Genomic DNA, 18449 nt, shown 5'->3' on the forward strand with positions numbered 1-18449 from the left:
TGTGTTTCTTCCATGTGGGCTTTGTTGCTTCCCTGCTAGATGGCCGCTTGTTTAACTTCAAGCCTTTAAGACCCCAGATGCTATATAGCTTTTGATAGCTGGGCACCATCATCCTTCTTCACCACATTTGCCTATGCACCCATTTGTCTTCAGCGATCTTGTTGGGAAGGTGAGCATCACAGAATGCCAAGTTATTAGATCAAAGTGTTCTTGCATTGAGGGAGTATGTGACTAGAGACCCAATGTCTGTCTGCTACTTTAATACTTAACATTTAAATAGCTGTTCATAGACCTATAGCCCTATTGTTATATATTAACATATTTACATATGTATGTGCCTGTATTTATTCCTCTATAAATGTCTTTTGCCTCCTAGTTCTTTCCTCTGTTTCCTTTTACTTTTCTCCTGCCCCACTATCATCTTCAGCCTTCATTCGGCTCTTAGTCATTCCTCTTGGCTGCATTGCACGTGATTGAACCCCACCAGCTATCCTATGCCCACCTCACCATTGATTTTAGATCTCTTGTTGTTTCCTTGTCTCTGGGTTTATTCACTTCCCCTCCCTTTCTTCCACCTCCTCCTTTCCCATGTCCCCCAGGAATGGTTGACCCCATTGTTTTCTCCTCGAGCTTATTTATCCTGCCTATCTTATATAGATAGACTTGAGGGGGGAAAATCCCTATAAAGAATTTCAGGTCTGTCTGTTGACCCTTATGAATGTTTTCCAATCAGGTCTGGTGAGGTGCCAAGCCCTGCCCACTAAATCTGAAGTCTATTTTCAGGATTTTTGGGGGGGCATTGTTGCTTGGTTCTCCTTGCTGCTCTGTTGTGCTCTCTTCACATTTGCCCCGGTGTCTGTACATGTGTGCGTGTGGGTGTCAGACCAGGTACAGTTTCCATGCTGTGTCTCCAGTGCTGTACCTGGTAGTGCTGTGGGTCAGTGAGGTGCGTCACGTCTCATGGTCGGACCAGTCCCATGGTCCTCTCTGTGTATTGACTGCTCTGAACAGGAATGTTGCCCTTGAGGTTTGATGGGGCAAGATGCGGTCCACTCTCTTTCTCTTTCTCTCTCTTTCCCTCTTAGTTTGTCCCTGTGTGGTCTGGGCATATCTGCTGCTCTCCCCAGGCTGCATCTTCAGTGCTGTCCTCTGTAGTGCAGTCTTCTGGGGAGGGAGTCAGCATAGCTGGGATTGGGGCTCATTGGGCATGTTTCTAAGGGTTGTGTTGAGTGTACTATTTCTATGTGTGTTACTATTTACCCCAGATATTGTTCTGTGTTAGTCATTTCACCCGTGTCCATCCACAGAGAGCATGACCGCTCCCCGTAGAGCGTCTCTAAAGTAAACACACACACTTCTCTTCATTCCCCATGTAGGCCAGCCCTCTTGCCACTGAGGTAAGGCTAGCAGGGGAACTGAATATGTGTAGGCAGTCACTTTTATCCTCGTAACGGAAAGCATACTAATCACTACTCAAGCAGATAAGGCATTCCTCAAAGACATAATTAAAGCAATAACTCATTGCATCAAGGCTGTAATCTTTGTGGACACAGGCTGCCACTTTTTCTCCCAGAGATCTGCGGGTGGGTTCAGACTGTCGCCCTTTCCCTGAGCAAACAAGTTTTTAGCTATGATCTACCAATGTTCTTTTCACAAAGAAGAAACACATTGAAATTTAAAGGGAAGGCAATAAACTCAATTTTGAATCATCTGACTCTGAAAAACCCTTTGGGTCTCCATTCAGAAATGCTTGTGGGCAGCAAGGTCGAATCCTAATTTATTGTACCACCTGATCATGTGAAAGAAAGTGTATAAACACGTGGAATATGATGGTGTAATGCTGTTTCTATTTGATGTCAAATTCCTCCATTACAAAACTAGAGGAGTGGAAAAACATCTGTACCTTATTTCCGCCCGCGGGGTAAAGAATGTGTGCCCTTTATTTCCATGTGTAGGCGACTTGGAAGCACCTTCTAACCTCGTTACCTCTGAGCGAACCCACCGTTCCTTTAGAGTGAGTTGGACCCCGCCTTCTGACAGTGTGGACAGATACAAGGTGGAATATTACCCGGTTTCTGGTGGCAAACGTCACGAAGTGAGTAGACGATGTCTGCAACCTACTCTTCCCGATGTTGAAGTTGGGTTCTCATTGGGGTTCTGGAGAACATAGTGGTCGAGGTTCAGTAGACATGTATGATGGGACAGTTCCGAGTTAAAATAGTGTCTTCTCATCTTTGTCAGGCATACTTAAAGAGAAAGAGCCTTGCGGATTTGTTAAAACTGCAAAATAGGCAATAGAACTTTTAAATTAGAATTTAGAGCATGCTTAATTTATTTCTTCATGAGTTTATAGAAGAACCATGGAGTTGAAAGGGGACCTTAAAGAGTCTGTAGTGTCAGCCCCTCCTGCTGCACATAGGAAATAATAGCAGTTGGGAGACTAAATTGTAAGAATTGTCCAAGATCTCTCGGTAATCTAGTAGTTTCCAAAGCAAAAAGACACTGGCCTCACGAAAAGCTATTTCTGGGTTCATTGCACTTAACTAGTTTGTAAGTATAGTAGGAAAAAAAACCCCAGAAACTGATGACAGTGTCGGTTTTCACAAATTTTTCTTTTCTTTTCCTTTTTTTAGTTTTATGTGAGCCGACTGGACAGCAGCACGGTGCTGAAAGATCTGAAGCCCGAGACGGAGTATGTTGTGAATGTGTATTCTGTGGTAGAGGATGAATACAGCGAGCCTCTGAAGGGCACAGAAAAGACCTGTAAGTGACGTTAAAAGAAAGTGCGCCCATTTGTTTTTTAAGATAGGTGATGGCACACGTGGCAAGTTTCCCGCCTTCTGAAGCACTTCTTTGATCGATATCTACGCAACAGCGCTTTCTTTAGTGGTTTCTGGGCATGGGCTCCCTAGGTACTCAGTATTTATCTGCTCTTACTAGCTGCCATCAAGGCCACCAGTCTCAGATAACTTGTAAGGGAAAATACTTCTAACAGGGCTATTTACTTCTAAGGACTTTGCGACTTTCTGTTCAATGGCAAATACACCTTTCTAGAAGGACAATACTTTCAACTTTACTGTATGAGGACAGTTTTTGATGACCAAGGCACTTCAAGTGTCAGATTCCAAGAGGTGCAGTGTGAGGAGTGGAACTTGTATTTAGGAGAGGAGTTATGCACAGATAACCCATTTCAGGTCTGCCAATGACTGGATCTCTCTGTTGGCAAGGTGATCCCTCTATTGGCATGGAGATCTGAGCACTGACTTTTATTCTAATGGCTGGGACTGTGGTTGTGCTCTGGGGGGAGTTGTTCCTCATTCCTGTTCCCAGTAGATGTTCCAAGCTCATAGGAAAATACTGCTTTCCTTCTTCTTTCTTGGTTGGGCTCCCTAACGACGCCACTTTAAAGAAGAAGGAGGGAGTGTGAGCGTGTGACTGTCTCCACAGCAAGAACGGACACCACTTACTGGTCAGGTCCTTAACCCCTTTCATCCTGGACCATAGGAGACTGGATGTATGCATATTCCTTACAACTCTAAGTTCAGTCTCTTATTATAAAGCAGAAGGCTTCAGGAGGATTAACAGAAGAGGAGAGTATATAACTCTATGCTGCATTGTGGACATGCCTTCAAAGAGCTCATCTCTCAATCCCACTGTTAGTGAGTCAATGTGGAGTCCTAATGACCATAGGGTTCCCAAGGATGTAAATCGTAATGGGGGAAATCGGCCTCATCTTTGATTGGCTGGTGGGTTTGAATCATTGGTCTTGCTGTTAGCAATCCAATGCTTAACAGACAGTGCTACCAAAACTCTTTTTAAAACAAAATTATTATTTGGCATTTAATACATAGATCATTCCACAGTTCAATCACGTTAGGCAGATTGTACAATTGCTACCACAGCCAGTTTCCAAACATTCCTTTTCTTTCTGTATTTCTTGACATCATCTCCCCTTTACTGAAAAACCCTTATTCTACTTGCTGCCCCTGTAGGTTAATCAATCCTGACTTTCATATGCTGAAACACAGAAAACACATAACATAACTTCAAGAGGGTAACGTCCAATGACATAACATCTCTGAGGTCCACCCTGATATGAACAAACAAAAGCAAAACAAAACAAAACGTACCAAAAATACAGAAAATGCTGAAAACCAAATCAGGTCCAGCATGCATCAGAGGGGGGATCAACTGACAAGGTTTTAACATAATTGAGTCAGATTTATGCCTTTGATCTCCTACACTCATCTCTCTAACGGACTCTGTTTCGTAACTGCTGTCTCCCCATCCCTCAGTTGTGGAGAGAGGGAGTTCACTGGAGGCTTATTTTCCATGTATTTCCTCCAAATGAATGCTGAGCACCCCTGTCATCCCTGGCCTTCTGAAACCGGAATCTCGCAGTTTAGGGTCTGACTCTAAGCCCTCCTTTGACTTTGGATTGTATGATTTACAATATGGGTGACTGATGATGGTGGGCTTCTTCCGTGTGGACTTGGTTCACATCTCACTTAGATGGCTGTTTGTTTGGAGACAAGCCTTTAAGACCCTGAAAACTATCTAAAGGTTCATCAATCCTGGGTTTCATTTACTGAAAAACAGAACAACATATAACACAACTTCAAGAGGGTGACCCGAGTGACATAACACCTCTGAGACACACCTTAATATGAACAAAACCAAAATAGAACAGAATCCCCATTACAGGTTTGCCAGAATAATACATACCTTAACCCAGCATATAGGGCATTGATGTAGCAAGGCCACGATTGTCCGCCTGCCAACAGTTCAACAGTCTTGGTACAGCAGCTGCCTTCTGCTTCCTCAGACACCATGCATTCTCCGACTTAAGTCCTCAGGTGACAAGTGTGTCAGAGGTAGACTCCCGTTCACCAATAGGATCTCACGGATGCAGTCTCTGGAGCATGCTGTGCACCCCGAGGACTCAGGATTCAGTGTCCCAGTGTTCCAGAGCTTCCGGCCTGGGTCCCCAGGCAGAACTCTTACAGATCTCCTGAACTATTATGTTAAGATGTGGTGCTCTTATTTAAAAGTGTTTGAAAGCAAAATGAAACAAATACTCTCTTGGTTATTTATGAATCAAGTTCTAGGATATAAGAATGAAAATCATTAACATAGAGCCATTCCAGAAAAAGACTGCCTTCTTAGGAAGCTGGTATCTGTTTTTGGCTTCCACGATGGACCCCCCTGGATTTCCATTTGCAGTTGAAGCATTGGCATTTTTCCCTCTATGAAACAGTTGGACCATGGAATACTGATTTGTGGGGTGACGTTCCAGTGAGAAGGGAGTGTCTTTTGAGACAGGCGAGGATTATAGCAATACTGGATTCTCTCAGTGACCCAGCCTCTGCTTAGTACTTGTAAATGTCAATCGTTAAGTAGGAGAAAGAAGTTAAAAATATGAGTGTTATGGTATGAATTAGCCTGATGTCTGCTTTGTATTCTGACAGTGCCCGTCCCCGTTGTCAGCCTGAATATTTACGACATTGGGCCTACCACCATGCATGTGCAGTGGCAGCCTGTGGGGGGTGCGACTGGTTATACCTTGTCATATGAGCCCCTCAACGCCACAAGGCCAGTGAAGGCCAAAGAGGTAGGACATACTTGTTCTTTATCTCAGTGGGTCTTCAAGAGACTTTTGGGGTTTTTAGGGTCTCCATGAAACTAACTATGATATCTTATGGATCCATTGTAACTTACACACAAAAGAGAAAACTAGGTTTGCCATCTGTGGTACATTTTGGAAAGCACTGGTATGAAAATGTAAATGCAGCTCTTATAAAGGAAGCATGAAAACTGTGCTGTTATAATTTAGTGGTAATAAATAGCGTCCACCTTCATTTGGGCATTGCGAGCCCAAACCTGATGCCCCCATGCCCTCTGCAGATGCCCGTGGGGCCTTCAGTGAACGATGTGCAGCTGACCGAGCTCCTCCCCAACACAGAGTACGCAGTCACTGTGCAGGCGGCCCTGCACGACCTCACCAGCGAGCCCGCCACTGCCCGGGAAGTCACCTGTAAGTCAGTGCCCAGTGCCCTCCCTTCTGATGGCTGTAGTGCATGAGAGTTAAAAAAAATTGTTTTTTTCACCTAACAATGCTAACTTGGTTTTAAGTTTTAGAGTTATTACTTTTGACTATCAGATTTGGGAGGAACGACCTCAATTTTAGACTTCTATCAGCACAGTAAATTAATTGTAGGATGGACTTATTTTTTTATGCTTTTACTTAGCTTATTATTTGTGGCCAAGTTGACTCAGACTCATGTGTGTGAGCATAGAGCTGTGCCTTCAGTGTAGAGCTGTGTTTTCAATGGAGCCTTGGTGGTGGAGTGGGAGTGTGTTGGGCTGCTAACCCTAAAGTCAGCAGTTTGAAACCACTAGCCACTCTGCTTCTGTAAAGATGGACAATCTTGGGGGAAACACACAAAGGCAGTTTTATCCTGTCTTTGAGGGTCACGATGAGTCGGAATAGTCTCTCTGGCAGTGAGTTTGATTTTTTGCCTTTGCAGATAGAAGTAGATGACTAGGCCTTCCCTCCAAGGCCCCTCTTGCTGAACGGACACCTCCCACCGTTTGCTCAGCAGCACACACTGGAGCTAGGAGCTCCTTTTCCTGGCGTTGGGATGAGGCCTACAACCAGTGGCCCACTCTAGTTAGTTTGCTCTCTACCGCAAGCGATGTACGTATGGATGGATGCGCATGAGTCCCCATGTGCAGTGAGACAGGATGGTTGCGTTGTTGTGCTTAGGTGCCACGGAGTCATTTCGGACTCATAGCGACCTGATGTACAACAGGTGGAAACTCTGCCTGCTCCCGTGCCGGCCTCACAATCGTGCTTCGGGGTGAGCTCATCGATGCAGCCATTGTAGCGATGCATCTCGCGGACGGTCTTCCTTCCTCTCGCTGCCCTGCCGCTTCACCGAGCATGGTGTCCTTCCCCAGGCACTGGTTTCTACTGACAGCAGGGCAAACAGGAACTTATTTAAATTGGGTGGATGAAGGTGAATGAGAAAGGTTGTCATAAACACGTTGAAAGGTATCTTAATTTTCAAAAGCCGGAGAGCAAAATGAAGCTATGTCTGGTAGAACGAGGGTACTTATAAAAAACCTTAATTTTCTGTGTACATTTTAAGTTTTCTTCCAAGGACCTCTTGAAAACTTGTGTGGCGGTCTTGTACCTTGTGGTTGATCACTGTATCATTATCATTATATGTCTCTTGCTCCGCCAGTGCCTCTGCCCAGACCTCGGGACTTGAAACTCAGAGATCTGACTCACAGCACCATGAATGTTTTATGGGAACCTGCACCTGGAAAAGTCCGTAAATATGTCATCCGATACAAAACACCAGAAGAGGATGTCAAAGAGGTACGTTGGCGACTAGAGTGGATTTGGAAATATTTATTTTCTTAGTGGCTTTACCCAGAGAACGATTGATGAGTAGAGCCGAGAGCATGTTGTGAGTACTTGTCACTTCTTTCAAGCCGTGCTGAAAATGTGTGAGATTAGTAAAGCAGTTTGAAAAACCAGATAATATATTAGACTGTCTTACCTTTAGCTGAGAAATTATTGTATGAAGTTAATCATGAAAAAAGTAATCCTTTAGCAGATAGAAGTTATAAAATCTAAATGGCGTTTCCTTCTTCAGATGCCTTATACGGTGCTCTGCATTCTAAGAATTGCTAAAAAAGTTACTCACGCCATAATAATGTTTCTAAAAATAAAAGGTGAGCATGCGATGCAGAAAGAAGACTTGGAGTCTGTCAGAGCATGGGATGACAGGGTAGTTGAGCAAGAGAGAGAGGAAAGATGCATGCGTTCCTGGGGGAGTCCTCCTGTGATCGTGAACTCTATCAGGTGATGCTGAGGCGAAGAGCTGTTTCCAGGACAACTTGATTCAAAATGGGAACAGATTGAGGACGATTTAATAGCAAAGGGGACTAAAATTTGGGTATGTGTGGAGGAGCATTAATATTAGAATCCCAGAGTCATTTGTGGGACATAGAAGTTGTTTCTCGAAGCACCTACTGGACAGACTCCACCGGCCAACTGTGACCGAGAGGAAAACAAATGCATTCACTTCTCTCCAGACTTCAGTTGCAAAAGGGATGTGACTGCTAATGGGCCCCTCAGGGTTCGTGTGCATGGCAAAGGAGACAGTACACAGGTGACATGTCTGCAGGAACAAGGCAGTAATAAGAAAGGAAACCTGTACAAAATTGTGGTGACCTGTTTCTATAGACAGCTCATCATTTACAATGTCAGGTATGGTAGACACACACGCACATGCACACTCACATATATTTCACGTTGCAAACTTTTAAACGTCACCCATTTCTTGTGCTCTTATGCAAATTAGGAAATACTGCTTATCTTGGAATGACAGTTCTTATGCGCTGGTGCACAAACAAGCGCATTGCCATTCAGTGGTTCTCAGACCCTGTCAGACAATGTAGCACTCCCCTAGGCTACAATCTTTATGGAAGCAGACTGCCATAGCTTTCTTCCCAAGGAGTGGGTGGTGGCTTTGAAGGGATTGGTTGATTGGCAGCCTAGCTTCCACACTGGGCCGTCAAGGCATCCTTCCACACAGAGCCACGTTGACTCTAACCTCTGTGTAAAGTGAGTTCCACTGTTGTTTTTGTTACAGGTCGAGGTGGATAAATCACGGACCAGCATCCCCCTCAGGGACCTCTTTTCACAAACCTTGTATACCGTCAGTGTTTCTGCAGTGTACGACGAGGGGGAGTCACCCCCAGTGACGGCTCAGGATACTACTAGTGAGTTGTGGTTACATCTTGTTGACCATTAGGGGATAGTATGGTATATGCTTATATAACATAATTGGTTATCTAATTTCTGGGTTCCCTTTCTTTTCACGCCAATTTTTAATCATGTTTCGATTCATAGGTTGCTTTTCCTGGGTGTTCATTGCTTCTATTCCTTGAATAAATTATTTATATCCTACTTCATCATTCCATTAACCAATGTTGTGAATACATGTTACAGATATTTCACCGATGTGTGTGTGTCTGTATGTTTGTCTGTCTATAGAGGAGTGTGGAGAATGGAGATGCTTCATGTATGTTGGACATTTTCTCTCGAAAAGGTGGATTGATTTTCAAATGTTTTGAGAATTTTACTATGTTTGAAGTGCTGTCAAGGTACTACTAAAATCTTTGCCTCCTCAATAGTTCATGATTTAGTGATGGAGCTAGAGGAGTGTAGTTAGCAGTCTAGGGGATTGCGTCTGGAAGGCCAGGTGAGTGGCACTCTCACTGTGCTCCATGCATCTCTGGGAAAGGGAGACTGCTACAGCGGAGGGCTGGGAGAGCCTCACAGAAGCATGCTGGCGCCTCCAGCCCCTCTTGCTTCTGATTCGTCTTTGTGGAAGGCTGGTTGTTCTACCTCTACTCTTACTTTCTCTTTGGCTCAAAGATGATTGCCTGTCCATCTTTTTCTCTCTACCCCGGGTACCCCTGCTCCTTCCATGGAGGCCTATCATACATGTCCAGCACCTGGCACCGTGCTCTGTGTATCACCGTGTAATCTAAATAAAGACATGGCATTCTCAAGCAGCACTGCCCCCCCCCAAATAATGTGAACCACAAGAGCAACTTTAAATTTTCAACCAGCCACATTTAACAAGCAGCAGGTGAAATTGAGTCTTTAATAACTCACTGCCATTGAGCTGACTCCAACTCGTAGTGACCCAGCAGGGCAGAGTACAACCGCCCTTGGGCTTCTGAGTCTGCGCATCCTTACAGGAAGAGAAGCCTCATCTTTCTCCCACGGAGCAGCTGGAAGATTCAAACTGTTGATCTTGTAGTTGGCAGCCCAAGGCAAAACCCACCATGCCACCTCAGCTCTTGTTTTCTTCAGCTCAATACATCAGAAAGTATTATTTCAATATCTAATGGGTATATAAATATTTAAGCAGAAATTTATGTTATATTTTTATATTAATTATGCAAAAATTCTGTGTGTATTTAGATGAGCCACTTTTCAACAGCTTGGCAGCCACATAGTGGGCAGCAAGTGTAGCGAATTTAAATAACTTACTCAGCCTAACTTGTTAGCTAGTGGTTGGTTCCTAGTGGTGGTTTTTAGGTGATGGTGTGGAAAACTTAACTCCTGCACTACTAGGCTACTTTATATGCTTCTTGCTAGTAAGTTTCCAGAATAATTTTTAGATGGGTCCTCCCGAGTGTGACCTTAACAGTTGGTTCGTTTTGCAGTTGTGCTTGTGATAGTGGAGCCACATGACCTGCCTCAATGGGCCCTTTCATTGTAATGATTAGAAACACCATTTTAATAGGTCTGAGTTTTTGTGTAGTTGGCTCCGGTTTCCAGGAGCTAGAGAATTACTTGGCAATAAAATCTCAGGACTGGTGCCAGCTGTTCCACATTGCTTGGTCTGAGACTCATCCAGAGAACCTTGTCAGTGGAGGAGCTGTTAGCTGCGGGTTCAGCAATCAATCAACAGTGACCCCAGGGTTGTCTCTCCTTGTTGATCAGAGCCAGAACTGTCTGCTTAGTGTTGTGTGTTCAGGATCTATAGGAAAATAACATGCATGGGTTACCTAGATCATCACATTATCAAGGTTTCCTTCCTGTGGTAACATTCTTAGGTTGGAATTTACTGTATGCTTCCACATGTATGTTACAGTAAGTGATAAAACTGTAATACTTGCCATTTCTGTAAGGTAGAAGCTCTCATTTTTTAAATGCTTTGATTAAAAACAAAGTAGTTTCTTTTTTGGGGATTAGGAAACAAAGTCAATTTAGAATCAAGTAAGTGTTTCTTTGAGCATTGTCTTAAATTTGTAATCCAGGCATAGATTATTGTGTGCTATTCTTTGGTAAGGAGCAGGCCCTGCTGACCTGGAGCCCAAAGTGGTGTTGCACACGAGAGTTGTATTGCGTGCTTAGAGGTGTTGTCCCAGGAAAGAGTCCCTGACTTTTACTAGATTCTCAGCATAACTTTGAAACACAGTGAAGTTGCAAACCACCGAGAAGCACAGTACTAAATAGTACCCTAAAAAGTACTATCTTCAGGGAAAAAATGGAGTATAAGTATTATATTCAAATAATGCTCTGTCATGTTCAGAGCGCTTTCTTTTGCTTACTTTTCAAGTAAACTAAATCGGCAAGATGCTTGCTTCTAAGCAACGCATTAGTCAGTATTTCCATGCCAGTGCAGATAAAACAAAGGAGTTCTGCGATATCACATTAAGTTTTCAATATTGTAAGGACACGTTCAAAAACATAGCCCTGCTTTTTTCCACGGCAGGGTCTGTCCCAGCCCCAACCAATTTGAGGATTACTGAAGTAACACAAGAGCATTTCAGGGGAACATGGGATCATGGAGCTTCGGATGTGTCTCTCTACAGAGTAACGTGGGCACCTTTTGGAAGTGCAGAGAAGATGGAGGTAGTGCGAGCCCTCTTTATTTCTTTTCTTTTCACACCCCCTTTCATAAGGAATTCTATTAGCTCTCCTGCCAGATTGGCATCTTTTCTAACTGGTGTTTTTTAAGTTCATGGCCTCCATAGACCAAAAGGGGTATCTAAGTGATTATAATAAATAGTCTCTTCGGGTGTATGATAGAAGCGGTGACTTAATTTCTGTGAGTAAGGTTCTTTTTCCTCTTTACCAAGACCATTTTAAATGGAGATGAAAACACGATGGTGTTTGAGAACCTGAACCCGAACACGCTGTATGAAGTTTCAGTGACTGCCATCTATCCGGATGAATCGGAGAGCGATGACCTGGTGGGCAGCGAGCGCACCTGTAGGTTTTTGACTTTCAAACAGAACATGGCAATTTTAAAATTACTTTTAAAAAATAGCTAAAGTTGCACTAATACCGTTTTCTCAAACTCTGTTTTCTTTTTAGTGCGTTTGATACCCGTAACACAAGGTAAGAATTTAATTTGCTGAACACTACGAATGAATCAATAGAGGAATGAAAGTCTCAGCAGAGTAACCCATTGGGCTTTGTTTAAAATGTACCTTGTTGAATGGGGCCTCTTTGCAATGGGGATTTCCTGAAAAGCTTTGATTTCTTTTACTGCTTGCTAAGCTGTCCCTTAAGATTCACCGGCCTTTACTCCATTTGGAATAGGGTCAATTTTCGTTTCAAACCTAGCAGAATATAGATTTATTGATTGTTCTTAGGAATGTTTTATCTATCTATCTATCGATCGATCGATCTTGGAGGCATGATTCTGTCAACTTACTCAGTTTTTCAATAACCTTTCAGCTCCAAAAAGTGGCCCACGGAATCTTCAGGTGTATAATACCACGTCCAACAGCCTGACGGTTAAGTGGGATCCTGCTAGTGGCCGAGTACAGAAATACAGAATCACTTACCAGCCTTCCACAGGGGAAGGCAATGAACACACGGTAAATTGTTTTGTGAAACCAATGGGGGGAATGGACGCATCCTACCCTTTCCTTGGCAAACCCCATTCACTTTCAATGCTTCGTCAGAGTGTCCTTGCAGGAGACGAAGATTTACTCTCTTGAATAGAACCACTTGATTATTGAGCCATGCTCATCTCTGATGGAGATGCTGTGGGCATTTTCAGTGAGACTGTAGATGTCCCCACCTCCGGTAGCCTCAAAGCATCAAGTGTATTTCTCCATGCACCCACGTCCCTCTTAAACTCTGTTAGGCTGGGTTATCCATAAAGGTATGCACTCCGATTTTGACTCTATTTAGATTTCCAACCCACATTTTGGTACTCAAAGACTGAAGTCCACTGAGTAATACTAGTTTTAATGATTATTTTCATTGTTTCTTGTACAAGCATTAAAATGCAACTAATCTTCAAAACAACGAGCCTTAAGATAGTGTCAGCTAACACATTTCATTGGATCAAATTTAAGAGATTCTTTTGAATTATAACAAATAATTGAGAGAAAATGAAAGCAATTCAGGAAAAGCAGTTGGTGGGATGGTAGCATCAAAAAGCTTCACCTACTTTATGGTTTTACTAACCTCCGATCTGGCAAAAAAGACAGGAATTACTTCTAACTTGTATCATGTTGGGGGCAGACCCCAACCACATCATTTGTGGTAGACACCTCTCTGCTTTGTCACAACCCTAGTTCTACTAAATACCTGTTTTCAGATCTGTGCAGTATCATTTAAAAAAAATGGCTTGTACGAATAATGATAAACTTCTCATAAGGTCAAATATTAAATTTATTAAAATTAGCCACTGCCAATTCACAGAGCTCATATCGAGGATAACAACAGTGATTTACTGACAGTTCTACTGCCCCTCCCTTCTTCCCCGAACTCTGACTGCTTGAGTGATGGGTGCTAAGTTAGGAACATCAGGACTTCACTGGAACACCCACTTGTCCACATGTGCACACACTGTGGACAGCAGGCCAGTTTCATGAGAATCTAATTAGTATGGCATAAAACATCTGAATTCGGTAGACTGTTAACAAATTGTACAAATTTTCTTTCAACAAGATAGCTAGATGGTCTTAAGCAATTAATAAAATAGCTCAGCGCTTCCTAATTGGAGGAAATTGCAATTCTCCATTGCTCAAGGCTGGGATCCTGGGCACAACTGAAACCTTTTCCTGAGTGTGCCCTGGCAAAGGGTCCAGCCATGTAGTTGACACAGCAAATGCTGTTGGAGTGGAGGTGTTTTTCTTTTCTTTTACCCTGAAACACCAAGAGTGGTAGCTCTTTTCCTGAGTCATGTGAATGTGTTTCTAAAGCAAATAAAAAACATCTGTTAAAAAACTAAGACCAACAATGAGCGGAGCCTGTAATATTATGCAATTCTTTGGTATCTTAAAGTCTCTTTGTAGCTCAGTTATGATTAATGCCTTTTTTGTGGGGGAAGAGTTTTGTGAAATATGATTTGGGTGAACTTTCACAGTGCTAGTGGCTAGCAAGTTCAAATATCTTTTGGGGACTACTTGCTTATAGGTTAAATGAGACAATATTTGTGCTATATTCTTACATTCAAAAATCATGCTATAAGACATAATTTCATCTTTCGTTAAAGATTGCATACTTTCAGAACTTGGCAAGGGTCTTCGAAGACCTTTTCCTAGGGAGCCTGAGGGAACAAGGCTAACACAGATCCCTGTTTTATTTAAGACCACCGTAGGGGGACGGCAGAACAGTGTGCTCCTGCAGAAACTGAAGCCTGACACCCCTTACACCATCACGGTGTCCTCCCTGTACAGTGATGGCGAAGGAGGACGGATGACGGGAAGAGGCAAGACCAGTAAGTGACACTAGAGTTCCCGGAGCTTCTTGAAAAACCGCCATTGCAATCACCAGAAACAATGAAGTGACCCAAAATTTTATCAATCTTTTAAGATTCATTTAAAATTTGATACTATTTTTCATTTGCTTGAGTGGAGTTAACCATTTCTATTTTGAGAAAATATATGTTTACTATTATCTAGGATTTTAAAAAATCCCCTGAGGTCAAAATAGCTCGTGCTTGATGGAAACATGCCATAAAAGCACCAAATGTTCAGTCACTTATCCCTGACTGCAAGCCTTGTTTGTACGCACGTGCCTGCTTGGCGTGGGGAGTGGCCGGTGGAGGGCTGGCGGTCCAGGCTATCCAGGAGCTATCCGGAAAACCAGGTTTTGAAAGTGCTTGCTTGGTAGGATCATGCTCTGATTTCTGTGCATTTCAGAACCGTTGAACACTGTGAGGAATTTACGAGTATATGACCCTTCTACGAGCACCTTGAATGTGCGCTGGGACCATGCGGAGGGGAATCCTCGGCAGTACAAGCTCTTCTATGCCCCATCAGCAGGTGGTCCCGAGGAACTGGTAATTATAGAAGGGAAATGCTAGTTTGTTTCAACTGTAGATGAATGTTTTAACATAGACGCCAAAGAGTTAACCACTGCACTGTCGAAGGTTTTAATCACATCATCGAACTCCACAGACCATAGATTAGTTGGTACCTTCATGCCGAGTGAAGGGTGATGTGGGGCTTGGGGTCGTGGGGACACATAATTACACTGGGAATTTCTGAAGTGGAGCATAGGGTAAGTGCAGTGGGCTGAAAAGTCTTCATAACATCTTGCAAATGTTCATAGGAGAGACATCATTATAGCTCATTATAAAATCATATCCCATCAGTATAGAACTTGTTTTTTTGTATAGGAGCACTGGTGGCATTGTGGGTTATATGTTGGGTTGTTAACCACAGGATCAGCACTTCAAACCCACCAGTACTTCATGGGAGAAAGATGAGGCTTTCTGCTCCCACAAGATTTCTTGCCAACATGGGCAGTACTACACTGTCTTATCGGGTTGCTATGAGTCAGACGTGACTCAATGTCAGTGAAGTTTTTTGTTTGGTCTCAAATTGTTAGTATTTTGAGTATGATATTGTTTTAAATATTATTTCTTTTATAAGTTTCTAAAACAAATGATTTTATGTTTTATTACAATCCCTAGGTACCAATTGCTGGAAATACCAATTATGCTATTCTTAGGAATCTGCAGCCTGATACCCCATACACTGTCACAGTAGTACCTGTTTATACTGAAGGTGATGGGGGACGCACATCAGATACTGGAAGGACATGTAAGTAAAGGGCAAAAACATCTAGATTTTAATTACAACTTTGGCTTTTTATTATTAGAAAACATAGACCCATTAAAGGAAACTATGGAAAAATTTAAAAGATAGAGTAAAAATATGAAATTATCCATCATTCATTTTTTCCAGATACCACCAGTAAGGAAAATTTTGGTATATTGAGTAATAAATCTATAAAGGCCTTCTTCTTTTGATATGGTTTCATTATTTGTGAATGTGTATATAATCACCAGTATGCTAATTCATTGGTGAAAATTCACTAAGCTTTGCCTCCTGTTTCCCGAATGTGAGCAATGTTTTGTAATGGACATTCACAGTGTGAATCATGGAAAACTGTTTGTTGCTTGACTTGATCGCACACTTCTCTGTTTTGCTGAGGTAGTAAGATGGCAATAATAATCATTGTGCTTTTATTTGCCATTACATCTCGAAAAAGCAGTTTACAGTGGTTTTACTCTTCTGTTCCGTATTGTTTAAAGACTATGACTACTTATGAATATTTGTTTGGTTTTAAAGTGCACTTGATGATGGCCATGAGGAAGTGAGCAGGGAGACTACCTTTGGTAGGAGATGAGTCCTCTAGGAAGATGGTGTTAATGGCTAAATGAGAGCGTGGGTTTAATATGTGGATACAATTTATATGATTTTCTAAGTTTCTATTGCTGCAGTTAATTGACAGTTGAGTGTACAATTTATGCCCTACTCATCTTTTGCTTTTTATTTTAATCCCACAAGGCAGTTAGTATTTGTGTCCTGAATGTTGGATGAATGATCGACACGAGCTGACTGAATGACGTGTGTCCCCTAACTGTTGTCAGGTTTTACTTATCAGCAAGGCATTATAACAGTCCCTTCCCCTGTTTCTATTGTCCATGTGGGAAAACTGTCAACTTTTTCCCCCTTGCCCCCTTTTCTGGGCAATCTGGTCCTATTTGTTTTAATAACTTGTTTTGGTTGGAAACAATTTTTGCTTGCACATAAAGACTATAGTTGACTGACTTGGATAAAATTGGGATTCAAAACATTTCAATCTGTCTTCCTGCTCAGAGGACTAGAAGGTTAAGGAGGATAGTCTTTTATCCTACTACACGCTGGAGCTCTGGAAAAGTGATCATTAAAACTTGACACGCGTCAACAGACTTAAGGAATCTGTGTTGGTTTTCTCTTCTTCAGTGGTGAGAGGCCTGGCGAGGAATATCCAAGTGTACAACCCTACCTCCAACAGTCTCGACGTGCGCTGGGACCCTGCCCCCGGGCCTGTGCAGCAGTATCGCATTGTGTACAATCCCGTGGCTGGCACGAGACCCTCCGAATCTGTACGTAACTTTGTCAGAGACTTAGAGCTTTCCAGAACCGTACTGTCGGTTCTACAAGGCTCCTGCCTAGGTCGCTGGCTGGGAATAGTCAGTCGGCTGCGTGTGCCGTGCTGCATCGCAGAGAAGCTTCATTTCCGCTGCATGCGGTCCTGTGTTTGTGCAATGCGTGCCTGGGAGAACGCAAACCCCAAGCCCGTCAGGCTCCATGTGTCTAATATTTGGGTGATGGTTTTGCATGCATGATAACAGGTGTAAAGGGGCAAGTTGTAAACGGAAATATGACTATTGGGAAGTGCAGATGAGTAAGGAATGAAAAATCCCAGTCACAAATGAAAACCGTAGCCATCCTTGTCTGCATGGACTTTTGCAGAAATGCACAAATGTTTCTGTCATGGAAATAGCTGATAAGTCTGCCTTCTCCGGTGCTTACAAATTCCCCAATTTATCTTCAAGTCACAGTACTGTTTGGTTTTTACAAATAGCTTAACCATTTAGAAATCAGAAAGGTCTAAGGACACCCAAGGGAAAGTAAATTGATACACCCATATCATTTACAAGTCTTCGCAAAGATAACGATGGTGAACCAAGATAAACAATGAGCAATACATGTGCTCTGCATGCATTTTGGCTTTCATGTCCGTGTGTGTGTGTGTGTGTGTGTGTGTGTGTGTGTAGGACTTATTGTGGCAAGTTTTGCCTTTATCCATCGGTTGGAACCTCTCTCTATTGTAGTACAAGTGGTCCTTCCATGTGGAGGCTCCCCCGCTTTTGTAAGTGCATCTAACATTCAGGATGCTTCTGGGTAAATATCTTGCACTTTACATGTTGTATGTGAGAACCTTTAAAACAAACATAAGTGAGAGATAACTGAAGTTACTTCAGGTCAAGTGTGAACGAATCCTTTGGAAAAGGGAATTTCTGAAAATTGTGGATGGGGCAGTGCTCATGGGGGGAGGGGCGGGATAGGAATGCATTGACCTCTGACATGTCTGGGCTCAGTCTTTTATTGTGAATGCTATTCTGCTGACGAACTAAAGATGTGGTAAGCATCTGAGTTGTTGTCAGGCAACAGTTGGCTTTTTGCCTTCCAGATTGTGGTGCCAGGAAATACCCGCACAGTGCACCTGGAGCGACTGATTCCTGACACACCCTATTCCGTGAACATCGTGGCTCTATATTCAGATGGAGAGGGGAATCCCAGTCCTGGCCAGGGCCAAACATGTGAGGCGGAAATCCTTTCCCCACCCGTTCCCTTGGAACCAGTTTAGCTGGGCTTCTCCAAGGGGGTGAGAAGGGAAGGCGGGCAGGCGGGGTGGGCAGTGAGTAGTGCTCATCACACCCTTGTGCTGGCTCTGTGGTCTGCCTGGCTATCTGTCTAGACTCCCCTACTTTCACCATCCAGGCTAACGTTCTGGCAGGATGACAGCCCTCTATCTGAAGCAATGGGTTTCTTTCCGTCCGCATTTAGCCAACTTTGGGATTTAAAACTCAGACAGAGTGCTTTCCTCC

General features: G+C 43.1%; 1 protein-coding gene across 2 annotated transcripts in view; it reads left to right on the plus strand.

Moving 5' to 3' along the window:
- The window catches only part of COL12A1 (collagen type XII alpha 1 chain), a 123470-nt gene that overhangs the window by 53152 nt on the left and 51869 nt on the right, over positions 1 to 18449 (plus strand). For both annotated transcript variants that reach the window (XM_075554887.1, XM_075554886.1), the window contains exons 22-36: positions 1956 to 2095; positions 2634 to 2763; positions 5469 to 5611; positions 5905 to 6034; positions 7248 to 7384; positions 8667 to 8796; positions 11310 to 11449; positions 11677 to 11809; positions 11915 to 11938; positions 12281 to 12423; positions 14150 to 14279; positions 14704 to 14843; positions 15480 to 15609; positions 16798 to 16940; positions 18032 to 18161. In XM_075554887.1, coding sequence (XP_075411002.1) covers positions 1956 to 2095; positions 2634 to 2763; positions 5469 to 5611; positions 5905 to 6034; positions 7248 to 7384; positions 8667 to 8796; positions 11310 to 11449; positions 11677 to 11809; positions 11915 to 11938; positions 12281 to 12423; positions 14150 to 14279; positions 14704 to 14843; positions 15480 to 15609; positions 16798 to 16940; positions 18032 to 18161 — 1923 coding nt within the window. The remainder of the gene's footprint in view (positions 1 to 1955; positions 2096 to 2633; positions 2764 to 5468; positions 5612 to 5904; positions 6035 to 7247; positions 7385 to 8666; positions 8797 to 11309; positions 11450 to 11676; positions 11810 to 11914; positions 11939 to 12280; positions 12424 to 14149; positions 14280 to 14703; positions 14844 to 15479; positions 15610 to 16797; positions 16941 to 18031; positions 18162 to 18449) is intronic.

Source organism: Tenrec ecaudatus, chromosome 7 (genome assembly GCF_050624435.1).
Source record: "Tenrec ecaudatus isolate mTenEca1 chromosome 7, mTenEca1.hap1, whole genome shotgun sequence".
Lineage (NCBI taxonomy): Eukaryota > Metazoa > Chordata > Mammalia > Afrosoricida > Tenrecidae > Tenrec > Tenrec ecaudatus.